The 26,752-nt window shown below is 36.5% G+C and overlaps 1 protein-coding gene across 4 annotated transcripts in view; it reads left to right on the top strand.

Moving 5' to 3' along the window:
* The window catches only part of LOC103709982 (protein GLE1), a 53,176-nt gene that overhangs the window by 14,423 nt on the left and 12,001 nt on the right, over window positions 1–26,752 (top strand). For all 4 annotated transcript variants that reach the window (XR_005509320.1, XM_039120945.1, XM_039120944.1 and 1 more), the window contains 5 exons: window positions 646–817; window positions 10,386–10,638; window positions 13,498–13,598; window positions 13,913–13,983; window positions 19,178–19,259. Coding sequence is in view for 3 of the 4 variants with exons in the window: in XM_039120945.1 (XP_038976873.1) it covers window positions 646–817; window positions 10,386–10,638; window positions 13,498–13,598; window positions 13,913–13,983; window positions 19,178–19,259 (679 nt within the window). In the remaining variant the exon portion in view is untranslated. The remainder of the gene's footprint in view (window positions 1–645; window positions 818–10,385; window positions 10,639–13,497; window positions 13,599–13,912; window positions 13,984–19,177; window positions 19,260–26,752) is intronic.

The following is a 26,752-nucleotide window of genomic DNA, read 5'->3' as shown; positions in this document are numbered from 1 at the left end:
GTAATGCTTGTTTGATTGATGTTAATGCCGATGAGATGATGCTTGTAATGGGTGATGTAGTCATGAAATTCTCACTTGATCGATCAGATTGATAATGATTTTCTTATTATGAGATCAAAAAGTAGGCTTATTTACATCTTACATGCCATTGCATTGTAAAAGCCAATTAGGTTTGAGCTAATTCAACAGATACTGATGCCATGTTCTTCATATCTTGGCTAAAAGAAATAGACTTGGAGGAATCCAATTGAATAGGATTCTTTCTGACCCACTCATTATTTTTATAGATTGGTTATATGTCCAGCTAGGAGCAGAATCAAGGTCTTAAGACGTTTGATATATTTTATTTATGAGTTATTTTTGTTTGGCTAAGTTGCATTTTGTGTTTACATTGCTTACTCTGAATGCTTTGGATAAATATATACTCTGTCTAGCAAAAAGATTACATGCCTCCTGTCACTAATTTTAGGAGCAGCTAGCATTACAGTAAGGTGGCTGGTACATATGATGCCAGTTTTCTATTTGAATTATTGATGCTTAAAGACTAAGGGTTGCCATTATTTTCTTGTTGCATAGGTAGTACTTAGTAGTACAACCTTTTCTTACATGGAAACAGTCACATTGCATCTGCTTGCGTCACTCTAGTGCAGAAGTACTTGATAAACACTTATCTGCCATCCAAAGGGATCACGAGCAAAGATCCCAAATCGAAGAACGGAGAATAAGAGATGATGCAGCTCTTGAAGAAGCTAAAAGGAAGGAGAAAGCTCTTCATGAGGAAAAAGTGCGTCAAGAAAGAGCTAAAGCAGAAGCAGAGGTTAGCTTTACATACATATATATTCATATACATTCATATGTACTACATAAGCACATGTATGCACACAAATGTAAGCATCACATATGCAATACATAAATATACATACTAGAGATAATTTATTCTGATAAAAGTGACTTTTCTAATTTAGAGTATCTAGACTTAATGCATTCATTGGTAATTTACTCTCTCTCTCTCTCTCTCTCTCATCTCAATGGTATGGTACCAACAAGATGCGTTGGTACCATTGGTACATGAATCCTTGCAAAGACTGTACACAGTTACTATAGTTCTATATGTTACTTTGTAGTGTGACTTGAATTTATGTGGATGGACAAAGTGCTTGCATCCAGCCTAATAGGTTTGAGCCCTACACTAAACTCTTATTAGATCCCTTTACATTTACATCTCATTTCTCATTTTAAATTCCACCATCTTTTCAGTAGGCTTTTTTTTTGGTTTCTTTTCTTTTTCTTGCACTTCATATTGGCCATCTAAGACTTGTAACCTGTAATGTGTTGTTAAACTTCCCCTAGTATCATTGCAATCCTTGCATGCTCTTTTCTTAAGAGAAAAGGCAACTTATCAGGCATCAGAGTCATATTTGATCCACTTCTAAAAGTAATAAACTGTTCATCTCTCTTCTTGAAACAAGGTTTGCCATCTTGGTATTGGTCTTATATTGGTAACATCTTGGTACAGTATCGGTATGCTTGGAATGGGGGTCAGTTTGGCATATTGACACTTCGTACGCCCCCTATACAGCTTACTGGTTTGGTACCAGTATGGTACGGTACCACTAGATATGCACAAGTACTGACCAGTACAGTGTACCATCTGTTGAAATATATGTTTGCAATTTGTTGATTGTAAACCATTTTAAACCCAGATCAGAATCTTCGTTTTAATTCCTTGCACTAATGTACTACTGTTTGAAAAATTAACTTGAAGCAATGTTGACACAATCTAGTTATTAATGATTTTTTAAATTAAACTTGAATAATTCTCGTATTATTTTTGTGATCTGATTATTCCTTTTGCAGCATTTATGCTTACAAGAAAATTTGAGCTGAAAATATCAATTTGTCCCAAAGATCTAAATACCATGATGTAGGAATTGTATGTACTGCCTATACCAGTTTGTATTGATGTTGTGCTAACCTCTACTAGTACAAGGTAAAGACCATGCTAGACAGACGTATGTTGGTACAAGACTATACGGCAATTCATTCCCTTATAGAAATCCTATTCAAATACTCAGCAGTCCAATTAGAATTCAAATCTCCTGATTTGCATTCTTTATAAGCAATTATATTAAATATGACTTAAGAAAGTCCATAGTTGTATTTAGAACAAAGGCCCACAGGCCTTTTGTCATTGAAACTTCTAATTATGGAATTTTAGTATGAGAAGAATCCTTAGACTTCTCCAATTTTCACTACTTAGGGTTCGTTATTTTCATGGTCTTTCCTTCCAAACTGCAATAATTTTGGATTATAATGTGTCCTTTTCTTTTCTTTTCTTTTCTTTTTGTGAGAAATAGTTTGGCTTTGTAATTAGAACTTGATTAATTTTATGCAAATAGTGCTTTGTGTCATTTCATTTTGAAGCTTACCTTAAACTTTGTTTTTGTTCTTTAGGAAAAAAAAACTATCAGAATCTTTCCTTCAAAAGAGAGAAAAATGTAATCCGATTACTAGTGGTGGAGGAAATAGTAAAATAAGAGGGAGTAGCCCTTAATTTTTTTGGCTAGTAGCAAAAATTCTAGATATGACCTTTCTACCCATCTAGTTGATATGCATGTGAATACTATGAATATTTGTTTCGATCAAGATAGGCGCACTGTAACGAACCGGATGGTACGAGGCGCATTATACCGAACCAGACGGTACGGGGCACACTGTACCGAACCGGACGGTTCAATAAGGGTACATGGTGTGTGGGGGCGTACCAACACTCGGTACATCGAACCGGCGCTGTACCATACCATACCGTTATAATGATAGTGTGCCACTGGTACAAGATCCGGTATCAAGATAGCGTACCTTGGTTTCAATTGATTGGAATTTCTCAAATTAGGTTTATAGACTATACTTCTAATAAGAAGTAAAACTTGTTGGTTAAATTCACCTATTTGAGGTGTGGGGTCCCCATTTCATACCAATTCTTTGGATGTTTTTCTGAATCATAATATGATATATGAAGCAAAAACTGATTTCAAAATAGTTCAAAGGTTAGATCATGTTTAGATCTTAATAGCAGCAATCGTCTATCTAGGGTAATGAACTTGGTTCAGAATTTTCTTAGAATCTTGATCCTGCGCATGTCTCCTAAGCACTTCCTTAGTAAAGTGTTGTTAAGGCATCCATTTACCTGCATCCGCACTTTCATCAGCTCCTATATCAGTACCTGATTCTAGATGGTGTATAATATCGTCAAATTTATAAGAAGTCTTAGTCTAAAACTTGATTTGTGGATGAGACATGGAGGACAAGTTGGCCTTGGCAGTAATAATGACTCAATCCAATCCACATTGAATAATATTTGTTGTGGATTGAAGGTGACCATAGTGAACATAAACAATCAATATTGAAGACCTTTTGTAGGTGAATTTAAATATGGGGGGATGTGATTATGAGATCAAATAGTAACCGACGCATCCTTGGGCGCCATCCTATTGCAATGAATATTTGTAAACAGTAACGCCATGTTCATCCAGTGTGAATTCTTGGTATTTGGCTTTTAAAATTGGGTTGTATGTGTAGTTTGTGATTTTAAAAGGGGATCACTTGCTGTTCGCGTCATTTCAGCTTTGAATCGTGGTGCTATATTATTTGTGGCCTAATTTGGAGTTGCAATGAGTTAAATAGGTAAGTGGCTTATAGGCTTCTAATGAGATTTGTTTCCATATCTAATGCGATTTCTTTCTGTATCTATGAATCCTGATAGGACTTAAAGCTTGCTTGAAGACAAGTCAATGTGGGGTTAAAATTATGTATTCAGAAACAACTTGAATGGAACTGTATGACCAATTCCATTCCGTTTTGGCACGAAACCGGAAGGATGCTGAAACCCAATTTATGGGACGTAACAGCTGTACTAGTTTGTATTGGTGCATACCAATATTTTATACTGACCATACCAATACATACCAATTTTTTATTTTTTAATATTTTCAATTTTGGTACATATTAGTACTGGTATTATGCCCATTCATTTGGAACAATGTTACAGGGTTTGGCAAGGTTTGCCAAACTAGGCTGAACCTCCCGGTTTGGCCCATACCGAGCCGAACCGCCCAGTTCGGCCCAATACTCGGTGGGGGACCGGATTGGTTCATCTGTTTTTTTTGGAACCGGCCATAACCAGTCCCAAACCAATAGGAATCGGCCGAACCCGGTTGCGAACCACATGGACTTGTTTCGAATCGAGTGGTTTCGTGCGGAACTGGTCCGGTTCACACCGAGTCGAATCGATTCCGAACCGGCTCCCTCCCCTCTCTCTTCCTTTTATTTTAAAGGTAAGTTGGGAAGGCCCGAGGAGTTTCTCAGGCCTTCCTAACCTTGAATAGCCCCCCCTTTCACACGGCGAAAAACATGCTGATTCAGCATGATTGAAGGAGGATCCAACCCTAAATAAGGTATGCTTCCTCTCTCCATGTCATTTTCTCTTTTTTTTGGATGCCAAAAATTACTTTGAAATTTGTAAAATAACGGGAGATCATGCCTAAATTTTTGATTTTGGCTTGATTTTATGATAAGTTGTAGATTTATGGATGATCTACATAATCATATAAAATTTTTTAATTTTCAGATTATATATAATTATTAAAAATTAAAAATATATTTTCGGATTAAAAGAGATCTTTTAAGACACAATGCAGCTATAGATGACCTCGCACGTGGAATAGGATCCGTAGACGTATCAAATTTCGAGTCGTATACTAAATCCTATTATCTACAGCCACAGGCATCCTATGACTCATACGGATATGGATATGGATATAGTGTGTCTGAGGCATCGTCTTTCGGTGGCTACTATACACATTTCGGAGCATCTTACGGATCGGATTTTGCTACCAGCATATTCGGATGGCCCCCTCCACAACCGTATTATCAGCCAGATGATACTGCTTAGAGCTAGAGTTTTAACGAGAGATCCGAAAGTGCTTATAACTCAGAGCGCGTTTTTTATGAGATTAACATACAAGACTACAACGCTGCTTGGTTAGAGGGGTGGGTTGATGTGTCTCCTGACTATGCTAATGATCCAAATATTTACGAAAGACATCACCACTTGACGAAATTTTAGATATTAGTATGTATGTTGTACTTTAATTTATGTAATTTATTGTATTATTTTATTTTTTTATATAACTAGTTGATTTTAGGATGTGGCATGTTGCTTTTTGTAGCCTGCAATATCTCATTATTTTATGTTTTGTATTACTTTAAAGCAACAAGATGCATCATTTAGGTTATATCGGGATCATAGAAACATCAAAAAACATCAAAAGATATTAAATTATATTTAAAATCATTGAAAAAGTTGAAAAAATTGATTACTAATTAATCAAACTTGAAAAACTTTTTTTTAAAAAAAATGGGCATGTTGGCACGCCCAAGCATACCGTGTGTTGGTACGGTACCGAACCAGTACTGTACCAACCCGCCCGCCGACTGGTATGGGTTCCGGCACCGGTTCGGTGGACCTTGGGTTTTGGTACTAGTATTTGAAACCTTGGTTTAAATATACCTAATGGCGGAGTGTTCTTTTTTTTTTTTTTCCCTTTTTTCCTTTGTCAAAGAATTGGGTCTGGTTCTGCTCTCTTGTTTCCTCCTCATATCTCTTGCTTTAAATTTTTCCTCTTCCACTCTCCTCCTTTCCCTTAATTACTGGCTTCTGATCTCTCTTGCTTTAATAATTGTCTAAATTCCTTCTTTCCCCCAATTTCTGGTTTATATTACTCTTTTTGCTGTTCTGCAATTACCTGATATGCCAATATATCTCATGTTGCAAATGCTATCTATCTTCTTACTAATTGCATTTCAAATGTCCTGATTGTTCATATTCCCTTAAATTGGCTGCTATATGCAGGTTTTTACTCTTTGTGAAAGTTCACTTGCTTTTGATCATCTACTTGCAGTTTACCCCATACATACATGCATATATGTTTTAGCCATGATAGAGTTAAATTGCTGGCTACAGCACTTGCTCCTAATGGAAAACTAGTTTTTACCCTTGAATAATTGCATTGAGCAGCTTTACATAGATTTGAGTGTTTTGATCATTTAATCCATGCTATAGTTGGAACTTCCTTTTTTCTTTTTGTAATAATTGCTCCACTTTCGATGCCATGATTGCAAGGGTAAAATGGACCAAAATACACATGCAAAGAAAGTTGCACAATGTAATTCCTTAAGAATGAAAGTAACATTCTCGGTAGGAGCAATTTGCAACTTTCTTGTCTAGAGCACTCTATCTCTGCCCATGTAGACATACAAATATATATGCATATATATCAATAAACATTAAGATACACCATCTCGGTACCCGGCCTCGTACCAGTGCCACCCTATTACTATATCGGTACGTCCGGTATGGAGGCCAATTCGACGACCGTACCATATACTGATATGGTACGGTACACTCCTCATACCATACTGGTTCTGCATGGTATGGCATATCTTGATAAACATTTACACATATGTATGCTTGTGTATGTATTTTGGTAGCACGTATCAGATTTTTCACCCTACGATAGAAATTCAAGTCAACTATTGACCCTTGTTGATCACCTGGTCGACACTAGATTCTCACTTTCTTCAAAATCCATGGAAAATTTTTGACCCTGCATGCTCTATCTATCTTTTTTGTTATACAAGACAGCTAGACATTCTTTTCATGAAAAATCTACTCAATTTTCTTTAACTTTAAGTTCCATGAATGCCCTAGCAGGCCTTCCCAATTGGTCTTGCATCAGATGATGAGCCAAGTGGGAATCGATCTTGATGTGTTCAGTCCATGGAATGCCGTACCGGCCCGTACGGGCTGGTACGTACCGGTCCGGTCCTAGACCGGTACCGGAACGACAAAAAAAGGGTATTTCCCAGTTTTTTATCCGAACCGGCCGGTACGAGCCCGTACCGGCCGATTCGGGCCCGTTTCGGCCGGTTCGGAGCCCGTACCGGCCGGTACCGGCCTCGTACCGGTGCGAATCGGCCGGTTCGCACCGGTACGATTTTTTTTTAGAACCACAGCGCCGTGCGCTGTGGTTTTTGAAACCACCGCATACCGGCCGGTACGTACCGGACCGGACCGGTACCGTACCGGTCTGGCCGGCCACCGGTACGCCGACCGGTACCGGTACGCCGATTACCGGTACCGGTACGGCGGACCTTGGTTCAGTCCATATTTGGAGGACTAGGATTTGCCAAGAATAATCAGCAGTGGTTATTGTACTTTGTATAGAAATGTTTAGTCTACACCTGCATCCACGACGATGGACAAAGTGGGAACGAAATTGATCTGCTCGGTCCACTAATGTAGCACTGAATTGCTGATGACCTGCATAGCCAGTTATCCCAGGAAAGAGAGGCAGTGTATGGGATATTGTTGTGCCATCAAGAAGGCACTAGATGTGGACAAGCTTAACAGTGGTATTGACAATAGCGTAATTTATGCGTTAGTTGACTAGAATGAGACAATGTCTGGCTATCTCTCTTGGAGATGAAGGGTCGCCAAGAATGATATTAAATAGGGGAGAGTAAGTATTTGGTATTATCGATGGCCCAACCAACATCATATACACAGATTTGAAGCGAGATCATAATGAGTAGCAATGCCTCGATGGTTGTGCCCTTGAAATAGCTGAATGCTTACGTACTTTCCAAGTAGAAAGTAATAGGGGTCTAAGATCTAATGTATTACCATGTATCTGATGTCGGGTGTTAAATGATGAGACAAAAGTCATAGTATATGTATTGTTGATTGTGAGACCATAATGAGATAAGCAATGTCTTCAACAAGTCTCTATGGTTGGTGGCATCATTTAGTAACAAAGTATGCTGTACCGGCCCGAACCGGGCAGTATGGGGTGTACCGTACCATACTGGTTCGGTACCAGTACCTGGTATGGATGGCGTACCGACACTGGGTATGCCAAAAAAAATTTCATACTGTACCGTACCAATACTGTGCTAGTGTGATACTGATACAAGGTCCGGTATCAAGACGGCGGACCATGCTTAGTAATTCATTGTCATCAATAGTGACTCTAATTCAGGCATGCATTAGAGAGGAGATAATTCTTGTGCATTTGTTGAATTAGGTGACATCAAGTACTAGGAAGTTGACATGGTGACATAGGATCCTTCATCTCAAAGTCTTGTACTAACATTAGTCATGTTATTGCTATGGGTTTGAATGGTGTAATTGTTTGAAGAGGTATAGAAGAATATGGCACGATCATTCTTGTCAAAATTGGGGCTGGTTGCTATGATTGTATGACTAGATTTCTTTATGCTTGGCACTTGCTTGACACTTGCTTGACACAATTGATTGCCTAAAGAAGGTAGTAGGCATGTTGAGGAGGATGGTAAAGGCTTGGGGAGTACTATTTATAGACCCTATGACTCTTTATGAAGATCATGATGCCGAGACACATGTTTTGGTACTAAAAGAGTATCGGGGCACAAAATTGGTTACAACTGTTTAAGACAAGGAATGAAAAGTGGACTTACTACCAAATAGGAATGGAGAGCTTCATTTTATAAGTAAACCCAAGAACAAGGTCCGCAAAACCATTATGGGAATTGTACCAATATATTATTAGTTCGGTTTGGTACAGTACGCTTCCTGTGTGTGAAGACAGCCTGTCGACACTTTTTCATACTCTTAGCCATTATTCCATGTGAGACCAAGAGGTATAGTTCGATATAATGCGTTACCTTGGGGGAGGGGGGTGTTTCTGCTCGGTTCGGACTGCTCGGCTCATATAACAAACTGAAACTCAATACTTTATGAGTACCTTATGACAAACCTTGCCTTGGAGGAGGATGGAGGCAATGTGATGGCTTTGTATCAGTAGTCATGTCGACCTCAGTTGAGAATATATGATTGAATCATGATATGCCTGATGAGCTAGTACTCGCATTTCTATTAACACTGCAATGGTATCTTTAGGAAATTGCAGCCGAACAAGACAAATATTTAACTAGCAACAAGTTGTATGCCAGCCCCAATAAGAAAGTTAGACGACCACCATAGTTGAACAAGAAATTGGTAAGGAAAAGAAGCCTGAGTGCGAAAAATCAAACTAGAAGCTGAAATGGTTGATAGGGCTTTATAGTATTGTTACCAAGGACACTTGCATCAATCTCTAAGTAACCCTTTATAGATACTAGGCACTAAATGGCAAGGATTATAGTTTAGGGGAGAGTTAGATTTGACAAGTCCAGCTCAATATTTGAAGTGATTTTGATGGAGCTTCATCTAGGATGTAGGCCTTAAAAAAGTTTGCAAAATGCCATGTATTTATTATCCTTGAGATTGGAGTTTAGATGAGGCATATGTAATTTGATGACATTACTATTTGTAAGACATAACACTAACTTATAGGTATTTCTGAAGCAATCAAAACATAATGTCGATGTTGATCTACTTCAACATGAAGTATATTGTACCTCCAATGCACATTATATTATCACGATCATTGAAGTTTACTGTACTGGTCGGTACTGGTGTGTACCAACCGTACCATACCGGTACAATCAATACGCAGTATGGAAGGCGTCTCGGCACTCGGTATGCCAAACCGGGTACCATGATCAGCGTACCGACATTATAATAGGATGATACTAGTATATGGGGTCTGGTAACGAGACGACGAACCTTGATGGATATGTTTGGAATCAAAAGATAGATATATATATATATATATATATATATATATATATATATATATATATATATAGAGAGAGAGAGAGAGAGAGAGAGAGAGAGAGAGAGAGAGAGAGAGAGTAATGGCATCTTCCAACTTCCTATTGTAGTAAATTTATATGTTTTAGTTTTTCCCAAATGAGAATAACTTTGCACTTCTTGATTTGTCTCATCTATTTGTTAATTATTGTAATTTACACATTTGATAGATTTGAAGGCATTTAGTTGCTCTATCCTTACAACAAAATTCTTTGGCTTATTGAAAGGTTTGATTCCTTTGGTCAAAGGTTCTCTTCGTAGATTATACTAGATTTTAAAAAATGATTTTCTGAATTTATAGTGACTTGTGGATATCTAATGATTTTTTTTTTGTGAATTCCTATTTCTCTCAATTTCTCCTATTCATTGAGTTGCTTTTAGTATTTTCCAATTAATATTCACATTTTTGTTTTTAATTTTTGACGTACTCCAAATTTCTCTTGATTTTTCACCAAATTACGAATTGCATACTTTTATTAAAATGATATTGAATCTTGAATTTTAATAACTCTACTAACAAATGGCTTTTGTCTGCTTTTGATTCTTAAATACGTTTCTGTAGTATAATAAGTTTTCCTTTGATTGAATGCAGGCTAAAATGAAGGCTGAAAAATTAGCTGAAGCACAAAAAAAAGCTTTAGAAGATGCTGCTGAAAGGGCAGCTAAAGAAGCTGCGGAAAAGGAAGCTGCAAGAACTAGAGAGAAAGCTGCCGCTGAAGTTGCACAGAAAGGGGCTATGGAGCAAAAATGGGCAACTGGTGCAGAAACAACTAGTGAAGTAAAGGCTGGAAATTTAATATCAAAGGATGAGCGTACTATTGTACCAAAAAATGTGCAATTGCCAGGTACTTCAGTTTTCTCCTGCATCATGTATTTTTATACTGAAATTTTGGCACATCTTATTAGAAAAGCCCAACATCTTTCTAAGGGTTGAAGTGAAGCGAATTATGCACCTGCTAGGGTGTAGGTTGAATAATGTGTGGTACTGTGTTCATGCTTGGCAGGCACCCATAGGGAAATGTATGCACTAATTCTTTTTTTTTTTCCAAAAAAAAATCGGCTAATTGAACTGCTTTTTGGTAGTGTGTAGACTGTTTTAGACAAACAACCATTTTACCCAGGGTTTGCCGTACCGGTTGGTACCGTACCATACAGATATCGGATTGGTATGCAGTCTCGTACTGTACGGATACTCTATACGCCTTGCCATCTCGTACTGCACCGTATACAGACATTGTAATAGGATCGTACCGGTATGAGATCTGGTACTGAGACAGCGAACCTTGATTTTACCTATTGAAATCTATAATAAATCATCTTAGATATCTTTTAGTTGCCTTTTAAGGTGTGTAATTCATTATTCAAACTAACATTGGACTTGTATAAACATTAACAACAGAAATAAGCTTAGAAATTAACCCCCCAGAAATGTTTTCTACGTGAGTAATATTGCATTGTAGCTAATTGTGTTTACAGTTGACTTTACATTGTAGGTATTGTACATATTTTGCTGTTTTTTTAATACTTCATTTTGGTAATACTATGGAAATCTGATATATAATTTGCTACCTTTGCTTTTTAAGTTTCACGTAATGTAGAATGATTATACTTTCTTGTTACCATGTCCAATTTTTATATTGAATGTTCAACTCAACAAAATAAAATTGAATAGTATATTGATATGCAGCAATATGGGGTGCTTTAGGAAGAAGAGGGGCTAGAAATAAGTCCTCGAGTGTTGAAGTTATGGAAAATATGTAAAAAAATTTGGATGTAAGTTGCAAAATAGGATTTGAAAGGTGTGCTTTGATTGAAAATTTAATTGCTAGATGGGTAAATATATTATTCAGTTTTTTCAATCATTGTTAGATGGGTGACTATATTTCTTATTCTTATGATTATTGTTATTTTCTTTTGACTGTTTTAGAATCATCTTTTGGATGAATTCATTTATGTCCCTTTGGGACTCATCTTATCTGATTTCTCGTTCTACATGCTAAGGATTGAGGACTTGATCCATATTGATGGGACTATATTGGAAGAAGAAAGTCTAAGTCCTCGGATACTCTAGAACCCCGGGTGATAGGGTCATCCTGGCTTAAATGGACCAAGATGGTCGTGTCTCGGCACTTGGGATGACATGGTGTATGAGGACACCAGTTTTTTTTCTCCTATCTTCATCTTGTTGTTAATGGTCATTCCAGTTTGTCCTGATACTGTACTGACTAAGCCCCAAACCAACATGGTCCCAGTACTAGGGTTTAAACCCTTGTAAGTGCAACTGACCTCAAAAAGAGGTGGCTTTAACTTTTTGATGCTTGACTAAGTGGTTCGTTTTATTATAATATTGACATGGAGCATATGTATTTGAAAACTTTAGTTTTTTCGGAAAGGAAGAATATATAAATATAAAATAAAGAGAGGATAAATCTGAAAAGATGAGGCTAGAAATTAATTATAGAAGTTACCATTAAAGGATAAAAGGAGTCTAATTAGTTGGGATGGATGGCTTGTGCATAAAAGGCCTTACAGGCCTTGATATAGTAAGAGTCTTGTGAGAAATTTGTCACTATTCCGATGGATGGTCTTTTTGTTTAGCTAGTTAACTAACGAGATAGAAGATAGTAGGTAGATTTATATTATTTCTCCAGTTCATCCTAACAACCACCTCAATGCTTCTTTTGCCACATAATACAAAAGTATAAACCTTGAATGATCTCCTCTAAGTAATCTATCCAATTTCTGTAGTTTAACATAAAACTTCCTTTCAGACATGCATATCTCTCTCTATCTATCTTTTTCTCTCTACATCCCCTAGCCCCCTTGCAGTGCGTTTCACATGCTTTTTATCACACATTATCAATAATAGATAGTTCTTTTTGATTTTCTTATCAAGATCCAAATATGCCTGAATTTATTCTCTGTGTTTTTTTTGGAGCTGTCTAAATAATAGGACCATCACCATTTTTTTAGATTCATATTGAAAGTCAAATGAGAAACATTCAAATTGTTTTGAAGATAATTAGATAAACTAGTTTCTCAAAGTTCTTTCTTTCCAAACTTATCTGAAGTCCGTGTACCACCTTTATCAATTCAATTCAAGCTAGTGCAAGTGCATGGTGGCCTTGTTAACTAAATTGTCTTGAGTTTAGGTTCACGTATGCATCAATTAATGTTTGGTCTTGGTTTGATGTCTTGAAACGAGGGCCTCTTACCATTTCGAAACCTGAGAGGGCAGCATATAAATGGAAAAACATTGGACAAGTTCATGTAACAATAGGAGCCATTAATCATCTTCTCATCCTTGCTTCTATAACCAGATAAGCCACTGCAACTTCTTCTGATTCGATCGACCAAGATCATAGAATGTATGCCACGGGAATGCATGTGCTGTTATCTGCAGTTTTCTTTAGTTACATGCAGAGCTGTAATATATGGACTTTCAGTTGGAGGTGTGCCATTTGACACATCCTTAATATCTCTCAGGGTGCCAGGAAATAATTGAAAATAATGCTGCTTGCAACATGATCTGACAATGAAGAAAACATTATATTTCACACTATCAGATGATTCATGTATATTCATTTCTAATTAAGAATAACATTTGATAACTTAATTCAAATTGTAAATATAATGTTTGCAATACTTGCATTTAGAATTACAATGCTTATAAGAAATAGAATTTGTCAAATTATGCATGACAGGGGTCAAAGTTCTGGCTGCTGAGGCTGCACTAAAAGTGGAGGCAAACAGACTAAAGATATACAATGAAGTGGCCGAGAAAATCCATTTGCTTGCTCAAAAGGTTTGGCTTGTTCCCTCAAGTCATATTTCTACTTTCATCATCAACTTGTGCCTCGTTTTATTTAATTGACTTAATTCTTATGATTAAGAAAGCCATCGTTTTAACTCTTAAGGACCATACATTGTCTATTGATACTCTGGACATCAGAACTGATTGTATATAAAATACTTATTTGAAAGCATATAAATACATTTATCCAATAATTTATGTGTTTCTCTATGTAACTCGCATTCTTTTTTGAACCATTTTTATAGTGCTAAATTTCCTTGAAGGCACTTTCATACTTTCTTCAACAAGTCTATGCTCATGGGCAGGATATTGATAGATGTGAAAGACAGATCACTAAGTATGTAAACCAAATAGCTGGAATTATAGAGAACGTAAGGTGAGGAACGCTACTTTGATAACTGGTACCTTTGATATTGTTTAGTTGCATGTTATTTTTTTATAAACTCTTCTTTGTTAATGAAGTTCTATATCTGTATCAATCTGAGGTTACTTCAGAGAGTTCCTTAATTCTAGCATTTGTATATAAATAATTAAAACTTTAGTAGTTAAGGTATGACAGAAACATTCATTACAGTGGACCGCGTAATTGTTTCTTTATTTTTAGGCTTGAAAGTTATTTTCTTCTCACTGAATGAGATGACATCTTGCGGCAATTACTGATGAGCGAAAATTCAATAATGTGAAGAAACTTTATTTACATATATAGAAGAAACCCTAGCATAAAATTTTCCTTTAGGCTTATTAAAGTTGATGGTAACTATATGTTCCAAAATCCACCAGCCTTACCCATAAGATTAATAAAAAAAAAACAAAGCTCTAAATGAAACTGAAATATTCATTTGTTTTAAGTTCATTTGAATGTTTTTAGGAAAGGTTACTTAGTTGTCTTGTTGTTTATTAATTTGCACTTGAGGGAAAACTTAGAGCATTGCTATCTTGTTGTATGAGCTTGAGCTGCGTAATTATAATTTGAGTACCTTCACCACTACCTGGCTTTCAAGTTGCTGGCCAGCCTCCTCTTTTGTTAATGCTGCTTCGGAACCTCACGTGATAAATATGAACATAGCAGCTGCAACTCACTGCCTTTCCTCCTTCATCTTCCCTTGCTCTTTATCTCCCTATCCTTTCTCTAGGTTTTAGTATTTATATCTTAATGGAATTCATATATGCTGCAAGTATCAATCCTACTGTTGGAAAAGATGAAAGGAGAGGGATATCTTATGGAAGCAAATAAGGCATGCAATGCACATTAGAGGAAATGACTAATCAAAATTACTAAAATGAATATTTGAAAGGGAAAATAAAAATAAAATTTAAAAGAACTAAACAATAAGACAAATAATACAAAAAAAAATAAAACAAGAATATATAAATAGAACGGAAAATAAATGTGAGAAAGTATATAGTGGATAAGTGTTACTTTATCAAGCAATGATATATTTGGAATTATTCATTTGCTTATTTGTGCTTGTGAATTTTTAAGTATATCTTGCCTTTTACTGTCTTACCTTTTATTTATCCTTTTGAAAGAAAATGAAGAACATATAAAGACAAAGGAGTGTATATTATGTGATTGTAATGAATGGTGTTATCCCAATTCAAATGGAATAAAGCAGCGACATCTTTACTTATGACAATGGGATACCTTTACTATTGGATGCAATTTGTTTGTGTCATATTTTTGTTCTCAAACCCTATTTGTAACTGGCCATCAAAACTAGCTAGTCCACAATCCACAATAGGCTTATGAACCTCACCACTGTCGACACCTCCTGCCTCAATAAATCCAGAACTGCTGCTATTCTCTTCCCCAACAACAATAGCCTGTGTAGTTCTAGTGTAGAATTTGAAGTGGTGTGGGCGTGTGGCCTTCTTTAGTAGAGTCTAATTATTGGAATCACCACTTTCTTACTTTCTGTCAAACAAATTGGGTTTGATGGCTGGTCACCCTTAAAAATAGGTTGATTTATTTCCTTCTTTTTCCATCTTTGAGGTGATGAATCTAAATTAGATTACCTTAATGGCTTAACCTTACCAACGTGCCTTATCCTCTCTATATATTGTTGGTTTAAGATGAGAATTCCTAGTCCCTAGATACTGAAATAATCTTTACTGCTCTCTCTTATGATAAATGAGGGGATCAGAGAATATATGTTGCATGTTTTGTTAGCCTTTTCATGAAAGTAAATAACATTTGGCAGAGTTTTGTTCAATCTTTTAATCCAGAAAGTATGAAAATCTGCTTGATCATCTATAAAATTAGAAACAGTAATTTCTATCTGATTTATGCTCGGCACAGAATTATTTGGAGGGATTTTCCCAATTATACTGTTCTTCCTGAAAACCTGAATCCTCAACTTGGTGACCTCTCTGCTTATTGATATGATCTTTAAAATCAAAACTCTTCTGCATGTTGAGAACAACAAACTGACTAATGGTTTAAATCTAGATACCTACACCTGGTCTAATCTGGTCCTAGGTTGGAACAGTATCGGGACGGTCCAGGACAGATGGGTACAGGCTGAAATAGTCATTAACAACAAGAAAAAACAGAAAAAGAATTGCATCCCAGGATGCCAAGCTGTCCCAAGTATTGGGACGCAACTTTCCCAATCTGTCCTGGTCCATCTTGATTGGTACCAATTGGGACATTGCAGTATCCCTGTTCAAGACAGAACTGGTGTTCCCCACACCTGTCCCAAGTACCATTCTCTTACTGGAGCAGTACCGACAGGACAGACTAGTACCATTAGTGACATGAATCCTTGAAACCAGCCTTGAACTCTTCACCCTATAACTATGAAAAATGATCTTTTTTTTTGGAAACCTATAAATTGGGTGCTGAAATAGGATGATATCATGTCAATAGCACGCATATAATGAGATATAGATGAGATAGCTAAAGATAGCTTGTCACTTAATGTGCCTTATTACATGATTTCTTTGCATCCACTAAGCATGAATATTGATACTAGATGAGGAGACAACAAAAATGGATACAATGATATGACAAATCTTGAAAAGTTGAAATGATATGATAAAACAGGATGTACACACACATATGCATACGATTATACATACATCTCTATACGCGTGTGTGTGTGTATCTATATGGATATGTGTATTTATGTATGTACATACATATATATGTACTTATGTATGTATTTGTGTGATGTGGATCGAAGTTCCTGTAGTATTGCATCATAGAGTTGCAGCTTAGAGATTTTATTAGATTGAATTAAGTTATTATTTTTCTGTATTTTTCTTTTATTTTTTTTTGGTTATTTTCAGTTTTAGTTGGTTATTTTGGAGTCTAGGGCAGGGATTAGAAGATCTCAATGCTTAGCTGAGAATTTAATTGCTGTAGCACATTACTGTTTATGGCACTCTTCATGCTACAGTAATTGTGAACAGTAACCATGTGTTATTAGGGGTACTTTTGGGATCTTGAAATAGTGTTTCTCTTTTGTTATGAAAAGAGACTCTTAAAGTTTGATGTAATAAGATTTTATGTAGATTATGAATGAAATAATGGAGTATTTGTTACTCTTGTGGCGTGATCCTCCAATAGAGGTGTGAGGCCTTCAAACCTTGGGTGTGATTCTTAGGTCCTTGAGCGAGCCCGGTATTATTTTTAGTAATAATCCGTGTTTTGCTTTACTTATTCTTTCCTTTTTGCATCTATTTTTTCCCTTGTTTTCTTCTTTGTATTGATTCCAAATTGCTTCCTTTGATGTCTAAACAACCTATGGACCGGCTATAAACCTCGCTGCTCAGATTAGTCTTTCAATATCCCTTTAAATCCTTTTGTTTCCTTATTTAGATTTCTCCCCACGAGTTAAACCCTAGTTTCATAATCTCTAGGTTTTGTTGTCACATCCATCAATTCATGTTAAAATTCCAGTTTTTATAGTTCAGATTTATATAAAACTCAGCTCTGCAATTAAAATTCCAGCACCTTTTAGGTTTCAATCCTCTCCTAAACCCTTGTAAATTCCTGTCCCTTGACTGTCCTACATCATTGTGTCTGAATATGTATAGAGGAAATCCAATAATCATAATGGTTGTTCAAATAACATTGTCCATGCTTCATGAACAACATCAACATCTCGTACCGTAATATTAATCATCTACTGTGTCCATCTTTGGAAGGTTAACATTCATTTTTTATATATAGGAAATCTGTAGTTGAGCAAGCAAAGTTGGACTCATTTTTATTTGTTCCATGAGATGAATAACTTGGTGGGACTTGTTATTGAAGTATGTAACAGAAAACCAGTGCATGTTCAACATCTCACATCCATTGCACATGACATGTGAAGACTCAGTGCTTCCCCCCAAAACAAATTGTACATGGGCATTTCCCTTCATATGCCCAAATCATTCTCAGATGCCCCGAGAGGCATCTTTCCTTAATTGGGCAACGAGCTTGTGTTTAGCCTCAGGTTGGCTATGCAATGGGTAGATCCTGTGTACGTATACAAGACCGAGGAGCCCAAACAATACCTTCCGGTTAACCTTTTTGGGTGAGGTCCTAGGTTGTTACAAATGGTATCGGAGTGGATTTGGCCCATGGCCCATGTGGACTAGAGAACACTATAGCATAGGTCTAGATTGGATTTGTGATACTTATGATTGGGTTTGAATGGATTTGGACCATTAGCCTGACGAGGACATCGGGGCTTAAATAGAGGAAGTATGCGAGTATGTGAGGACCGTGTGAGCATGTGTTTAGTCCCACATTAGCCATGCAAGGAGTAGATCCCGGGTATGTATACAGGACCAAGGAGCCTAAACATTACCTTTCGACTAGTCTTTTTGTGTCATTCCTAGGTCGTTACATGACAAATGCTAGCTAGATCCAAAGAAGGGACTTCATGCATCCTTCAAGCCATCTCTGAAGAGCAGCTGATCACATCCACTAAGATCTTGAACCTTTTTTATATAAAAATTATGGAGATATGCACACATGTATCGTAGCTGTAGCATGTATCTGTATCTCATACGTATTGAATATGGACACGAGATGTAATTTGAAGTATTCATGCTTCTTATCTTAGCATTACTTTCTTTTACTTTTTCTTTGAGTGGTATGTTCGTTGTTTGGTATTAGTTATACCAATTTCAAGCACTTAATTTTAGTTCTGATAGTGAAGAAACTAGTAATGCAAAACTTCGTCTTTAAGCAACAAAAGTGTTTAATTCTCTCATCCACTTCCCAATTTATCCATATGTATAACTCTAAATATTTAATTCTTTGTGCAAGTTGTGTTCGGGAATATACTGCATTTATCTTATTACATTATAATGTTATAACTTAAATGTGAGAAGCCACATGATAGTTGCTTGCTTGTGTTTGTGTAAATTTACCAGTTTAATAGAAAATAAGTTACTTGTATTTATGTAATCTTTGAAGTGGTTGTGGTACTTTTTCATTTTCCTCACTGTTAAAGCATATTTTTATGCAATACAATTTTTGGTTTTCTTAAAATGTAATGGAATTGCCAAGGTTCTTATGTACATCTTTTATTTTTCTTCTTTTTTCCTTTTTGTTTCATTTTTATATACAGAGCCAAGGCACAGGCGCTGAAAAATGTAATCAAGGATCCTGCATGCCCTCCTTCTATCTCTATCTTGTTATTTTCAAAGAAGGTATCCGACATTATTAATTGTTTTTTTTTTTTGGCAGGATTGGTTAATTTTTAATATTTTATTTATTTTACCTTTGCCTCTATACATTAGGGTTCCAACTTCAACTTCATGACCTAGTGAATTGATGCTCGTTGGTGTTTTTCTTTGATAAAAGAATTTTTTATTTAATAGGCCTAGTCAAGCTATCCGTTGGAGCACAACCAATTACAATTCCCAAGTCAGAAACATGGAAAACACCTTAAGCACAACCAATTACAATTCCCAAGTCAGAAACATGGAAAACACCTTCTAAGGTTCGAATGGAGAACCGTGGGCAGGTGCAACTGCTGGGCTATGGCCCAGTTTGCATGGACATGTCATGTGATACAGTTGTAAGAGAATAAGCTATAATCAGGGGTCATATTAGTGATCTTGGACAACTTAAGTGTATTATTAGAATTTTAGCTATCAACCTTCTCTGATTTCTCGTTTTCACCTGTAGCAAGATCATTTCTGAACTAGTCATGGACTCATCGCACATCACGAAGTTTAGAGCTGAGGATATGTTGACTATAGACTAAAGAAACATGCTTTCTTGATGGAACTAGATGGTATTTATTTATGGGCACGAGTTTTATGATAGGGCAAATAGTTTACATATGCATCACATTCAAGGTTTATTCATGGCTTCCATCAGAAATAATCAATTAAGGTATTGATGGATTCAAATCAGAAATAATTTATCCACCAAATCTTTTTAAGGCTACAAGCCTTACTTCATTAATCTAGTTCTAACATTGGACTGCTGATATTGGTCGATGGTACCTCCCTTGTAACCTGTTAACATGCTGATAATAACAGCTAGGTTGCATTTTACTTCAAGTGAATTATTTTCACTTATGTACACCAGCTATTCAAATCTTTGCCCTTGCTTTTCTGTTTCATTCTGTTTTCATTTGTTGTACATCAACAATGTGAAATCTTGGTTCATTATGGGTTAAAACTAGATTCACAGTGGTAAATAAGCTCTTATGAACTCCAAATATTTTTGAATAGAAATTGTTCCATGCTTCTTATAATGTAAGTCTAGATATTCTTGAGTAGATTGACGAATATATGTATGAATCTTATAGAAAAAGATATTTTTTTTGTAAGAAATGCATTTTCCTTTTTTTTTTGCTCAAAGTTATGATAAACCTAGAAAATGTAATTTACAAGGCAGCAACAAATTTCTTGCTAACAAGTCTTTGTCACAATACCTATGCCTGTGTTTGTGGAATGCGATTGCGATGTTGTGGTGCATGGAGTAGATGAGAGAATGACGTGTCATACTATGCATTTAGAATCATCCTATGGTATTAGCAAAAAATCCTACTAACTTAATCAATACTTAGATTCAAATATCAAGGTACAAGGGTGTGGTTATGGCCAGCCGATATGGTATGTGTTGTATTACATGCTGTATTGACAAGTGGCACCAACAAGTATGCTTTGTTATGGCTAGGGCATCCTTTGTATTGCCTATTTTGGCCTACCAATTTGTTTTTTGATTATGTTTTTTGTTTTAATGCCATGATTCTGCATAATAGATTTGTAAGTATTAATTTAATGCCCTAACTATCCAATTAAATGTACATTGAATATCTTTTGCCAATTTAACACATTACATTACTTGCAATCAGAACTTTATTAAAAACTATGTAAGCATTAGCAATCAAAATGTAATTAGGTTATCGGCAATTAGTGAGTTAATGAATGATTTTGAAAATTGCCATGCATTCAAGGTTAAACAATCTACTAGTAGCATTGGTTTGACAAATGAACAAAGAAAAAAAATTAAATTTTGCATAATGTTGAACAAAAATGATTATGTTTTTGATATAACCACATTTTTTCACTTGATGTCATATTGGGTGCTTGGTGGGCTCATAGATATGTAATAGCCCACCATATACTTAAAGGACTATATATGCATATATGTCACAATTAATATTATTAGTTTCATTTTTAGCGAGATGCTTTAGAGACATATACAAATTATTGTTGGGCTTTTGGGTTTTAGCAATGTTAGAACAAAATAAAAATTATGAGCCATTAAGATTTAAGAAATGGCTTAGCACTTGAAAGTTGGACATTTTGACCAAACCTTAGAAATCTAGAAAATGAAGTAAAATTGAGAAATCAGCATTTTTATTCTTATGAATTTTGAATCTTTTGAGTATTTTCACTGAACTCAAATAAGGGGTTGTTCCTTATCTATAATTTTCTAAATAAATATAAAAATTAAATGATATTCATGTAAATAAATTTGCATTTATTAGCTTATATGCCTGCTTATAGATATTCTTCTTTCTTCATGGTTGTTCCCACCTTTAAATGGTAGAGAACACAAAGAAGGGGTTTAAGAGGCTTTTGACAAGCAAGGTTTTAAGTCTCGTGGGATGGAGGTGTCCCAATTTCTCCATGAAATGGGATGCCCTGCTGTCCTACTCCATCCTGGTGGCTGTCCCAATCATGTATTCCAATAGATATCCCCTATCTCTCTCCCCTTCTTCTTTCTTTTCTTTCTTTCTTTTTCTTCTTTCTTTCCTTTCCTTTTCTTCTACCTTCCTTTTCTTTCCTTTTTCTTTCTTCTTCTTATCCCTTCTTTTATTTCTTTTTTCTTTTTTTCTTCTTTTTCTGTTTTCTTTCTTCCTTCTTTCTTTCCTTTCTTTTTCTTCTCCCTTCCTTTCTTTTCTTTTTCTTCTTCTTTCCTTAATCTTTCTCCTTTTCTTCATCTTTCCTTTCTTTTTTTCCCTCTTTCTTCTCTCCCTGCATGTATAGATTTTGGAGTATTGACCCTGTCTTGGTCCTGCTTTCTTATAGGAATGAGATGAAATGGCCAGGATGCCCCCCGATCCCACTGGCACTTAAAACCTTGTTGACAGGTACTAAGAGGTATTGGTCCTATCTTGATCTGCCCCAATTCTGTGTGGTTTGAGCAATTTGGGTCTAGTTAGGCCAAACTAGGGCTTATTGACTTAATAGTACCAGCACCTAGCTAGTTGGGGCTACCGGAATTGTCCAAGATTTAAATATCTTATTGGTACGAATCATGGTCTGCCGTATCGGGCCGAACTGCCCTGTCCGAGCAGTGTCGAGACACCGGGTCGGCTCACCTTCCATTTTTAATTTTGGCCCTGTATTGGGGAATTCGTATCAAATCGGCCGGAACTGGTCCCGAACCGATTGGAATCGCTGAAAAGGGTTCGAATCTGCCGAAACCAGCCGGTTCAGTGCAAACTCGGTGCCAACCGGCTGGTTCGCATAGAGTTAACTCGATTCCAAACTGGGTTGTCATTGTGGACAAATCTGATGCTTTTAAAACATCATATTGCTGTTGGGAAGGCCCGATAAGGCCTTCACAACAACAAATAAAAGCGGCGAAGAGATTTTCACCGCTTTTCCTTCCCAAACAATCAGGAAACCCGCCGATTAAGCAGCTCAGAAAGAAGATCCAAGCCTAAATCAGGTGTGCTTCCTCTCCTCTATCTCATTCCTTAATTTATTTTGGGCTTGAAAAAATAGCATGAAAATTGCAAAATAAGGAGAGATCATGCCAAAATTTTCGATTTGAGCTTGAATTTATTATATGTTGTAGATCTATGGACGATCTACATGATGACATAAAAATCTTAAGTGGCTAGCTATCTGGATTCTCTTTTAGATGGTCTTTTTGAGTGGATGTGAGTGCAACTGGTCCACATTTGCTCTCATCCATAGCAAGCAAATGAACCGTTTGACACAGATGCGCCTCAAGACCTTATATATGTTCACTATTATCTGAGGTTGAGGCTGAAGTGCATTCAGAAGAAAGTGGAGCTCAAGTACACAGATTCGATCCATAGTGCTTTCGTTAATGATGAGGATGATCCTATGATCGGATGGCTTGTTGGCTTGTAGCAGGAGCTGAAGCTTGATGAGCGAGGATTGCCTCTACGACCGGCCAATTTCGTAGCTAGCGAGGGCTAAGATCGATGCAGGGCAATGGGCTAAATGGGCTGAGTGCAATATTCCACGCATCCTTCCAACTAATCAGCTACAATCACAGGGGAGCTAGTTACCACATGACTCCTTATTCGAGATATCCTCTTCCAGATATGATTGAGAGATGCTTAAACGAAGCCACTACACTATCTGGTCGACTCGGTTAGAAGGGCAACATGCATTCTCCCAACATAGCTAGGCAGCGAGGGGCACGAAGGTAAAAAGGCACCTGTCCAGCACACCAAAAATGAAAAACAAAATATACCTGCAACTCTAATGGAGTGTTGAGGAGTCAGTTCACTTAGATTCAAAAATCAGGAGCAGCAATTTTGGTGGTTATGGATTTGCTGGCCAGAAAGGGAGTGAAGGATAGGAGACCACTGTTTATGAGACAACCGCATGGTGGTTTCAATTTACTGGTGAGTTTTAGTTTATGCATGCTACACAGGATAGGCCACGATGCACAATCTGGTAGAGCCTGCGAGGATATGATTGCATATAGGAGATAGGCACTTCGAGGCCATTTAGGAGGACAAGATGCAGCTGCAGATGACTTCGCACATGGAGTAGGATCCATAGACGTATCAAGTTTCGAGTCGCAAACTGGATCCTATTATCCGCAATCACAGGCAGCCTATGACTTATACGGATATGGATACAGATATGGATATGGTACGTCTGAGGCAACTTTTGGTGATTACTACCCTACGCAGTCCAGAGCAATCTCACGGGTTGGATTTTGCTGCCGGCATATCGGATGGGCCCCTTCACAACTGTATTATCAGCTAGAGGACACCTCTCAGAGTTAGAGATTTAGCGGAGATCTGAGAGTGCTTATAACCCGGCACGCATTTCTTATGGGATTAACATACAAGATTACAACGCCGTTTGCTTAGAGGGGTGGGTTGATGTGCCTCCTGACTATGCTGATGATCCAGATATCTGCAAGAGCCATCGCCATTCGACTCGATTTTAGATATCGGTATATATGTTGTACTTTAAATGTATGTAATTGATTATATTATTTTATAATTTTTACATCATTACTTGATTTGAGGATATCTTATGTTGTTCCTTGTAGCATGCAACATCTTACTAATCATTGTATAATTTGTATCATTTTAAAACAATAAAATGCATCATTTAGGTTAAACCGGAATCATAGAAACATAAAAAAATATTAAGAAAATACCAAAGAAAACATCAAATTAGACTTAAATCATTGAAAAAGTTTAAAAAGAGTGATTACAAATTAAATATTACAAAAGCTCCAAAAAAAAATTTGGGCATGCTGGTACGGAACCGGCACGCCTTACCCGTACCGGCCACGGTACAGTACAGAACCGTACCAGCCATCGACCGGTATGGGTCCCGGTATTGGTTCCGCGGACCTATTATGTATCTTTGACTCTATTGGACATAGGTTAAGGCATATAACCATCACATTCTAGGGTTTAAATCCCATCCTTGGGACCCATATCAGTCCGAGTCTCGGTTGTGACATTTTTTAACCAAAGTTTGGGAAATGTTGGCATCATGGTGATTCACTGGGATGCCTTTTTTAGTTGTTATATATATGTATATATTATTTAGAGGTTTTAGGTGTTTGCTGAAATGTAGGGTTTAGAGTAGGTTTGTCATACCAGTTGTTAGGTTTATGATGTTGATGGTTTCAAAAATTCAAAAATAATAGTAAAATTTAAAATGCCGCTTATTTATCATGTCATGGACAAAAGTTATGAATTTAAATAAAGATACAAGAAATCTCTAAAGAAACATTTAAAGCAAGCAAAAAAAAGAAACAAATAATAAAATTGGTGTCCTAATGAATTATGGGATGCCAAGCCATCCCATGTGTCAAGATGCATTTTGCTTGGTTCGTTATGCTAGGATGCACTAGAATGGACTGGAACAACATGGTCTAGAGGGACTTGGGATCCTGACCCTGTCCTAGAAGATGGTCTCTCTTTGGTATGAACCTAGGCCAGGTCTTAAATCCTTGACTACACTTCCTCACATTTGTTGTCTTATTTATTCAATCATTTTTATCAATTTTGCATATAAAGTTATTACCCTAATTGCATTTTTGTGTACATTGGTAAAAGACATGTTTTTGTTTGCTTTTTTGTAATTTAAGAATTAAAGGTGTTCCTGATGTTTTCTTATAAAAAAGAAGAAGAAAGAATTAGATGATGATATTGGATCTCAGCAATGTTAATTCTTTATCTTTCAACAAAGCCATGTATCTTGCCATGACAATGGGAAAGCAATTAAAACAGATTAAAAGGAATACATATTTCAATAGTGCTTACTATGGCACCAGCTGTTCATCTCTTAACATGGTCAGGCTGATGCCAAAAGTGCATATATACCAAAGATTTAAATGTTGCTAACATGAGGCTGGCCGGCCAATGGCTAGCATGTGCCTGCTACATTGGGCTATTCTATGCTGAAAACATACAATCCCATGCAGACATAGAATAGAATAGGATTGAATAAATAAATAACTTAATAACTTAGGGCCCCCTTTTCACTTGTACCATGTGGTATGAGGCAGCTCACTTGATACTTGGTATCATTTGATAGCAAGTGACTTGCTTGCTAGTTGGTATGGGCCTAGTATTAGATGTCAATATTGCCCGTGGGATCCACAATATATAATCTTCCAAAGATCTGATTTGCATGTATACCCTTCCTTTCATGTTGTATTAGCTTTTGTTATCCTAAGCTTAATTTACTTGTCCATCGACTATTTTGTTCTTTGTTATTATATATTTTTTATAATGTGGTGTTGCATTTTGAAACTTTGTGCAACGACATATATTAGTTTTTCTATGACAAGCAAATAAGCAGTAAAGCACTATATGAAAAGTTTATATGTAAAAATTACTGAAGGGGTTAAATGACAAAACAGTGAGGTACTGTTACTTTTAATTTTTAGGATGTCATATCGTGATGGGGCATATATGTAAATTTGAGTTTTTTTGAAGGCATATATGCAAATTTCAGATATTTGGATGGGTTTATATATAATTGAGGGGTATGTGTACTCATATTTTCTCTTGGATGAGTAAATAAGCTTGTGACGATATGAGCATATTTTGAAGGTTATGTATATGCAAGAGTTGACTATCATTCTGGTGATGATATCATCCCTTTTTCCTATAAGATTTCAGTGAATCTTAGTCCAACTTGATCTGTGCTTAGCTGAAATCTTTTCATATTAATCTAGATAACAATTCTTGACTACTATTATTGATTCCAAGAAAACCTTTAATGTATTTTCCCTTCCATAGTTAGCTTAGAAACCTTCTCATTGAAGTTCAAACCTTAGATAACTTTGTGCTTTCTAGTTTCTACCTTATTTTTTTCATGCAAAATTTCTTATTTTAAACACTTAGAAACAAGGTTCGCCGGACCGACCGTACCGACGTACCGGTGAGCACCGGTACCGATTGGAACCGGTACCGAACCGGAGACGTGCTCGT

This window comes from Phoenix dactylifera, unplaced genomic scaffold, assembly GCF_009389715.1.
Source record: "Phoenix dactylifera cultivar Barhee BC4 unplaced genomic scaffold, palm_55x_up_171113_PBpolish2nd_filt_p 000923F, whole genome shotgun sequence".
Taxonomy (NCBI): domain Eukaryota; kingdom Viridiplantae; phylum Streptophyta; class Magnoliopsida; order Arecales; family Arecaceae; genus Phoenix; species Phoenix dactylifera.
This window is presented reverse-complemented; position numbering and strand designations above follow the sequence as displayed.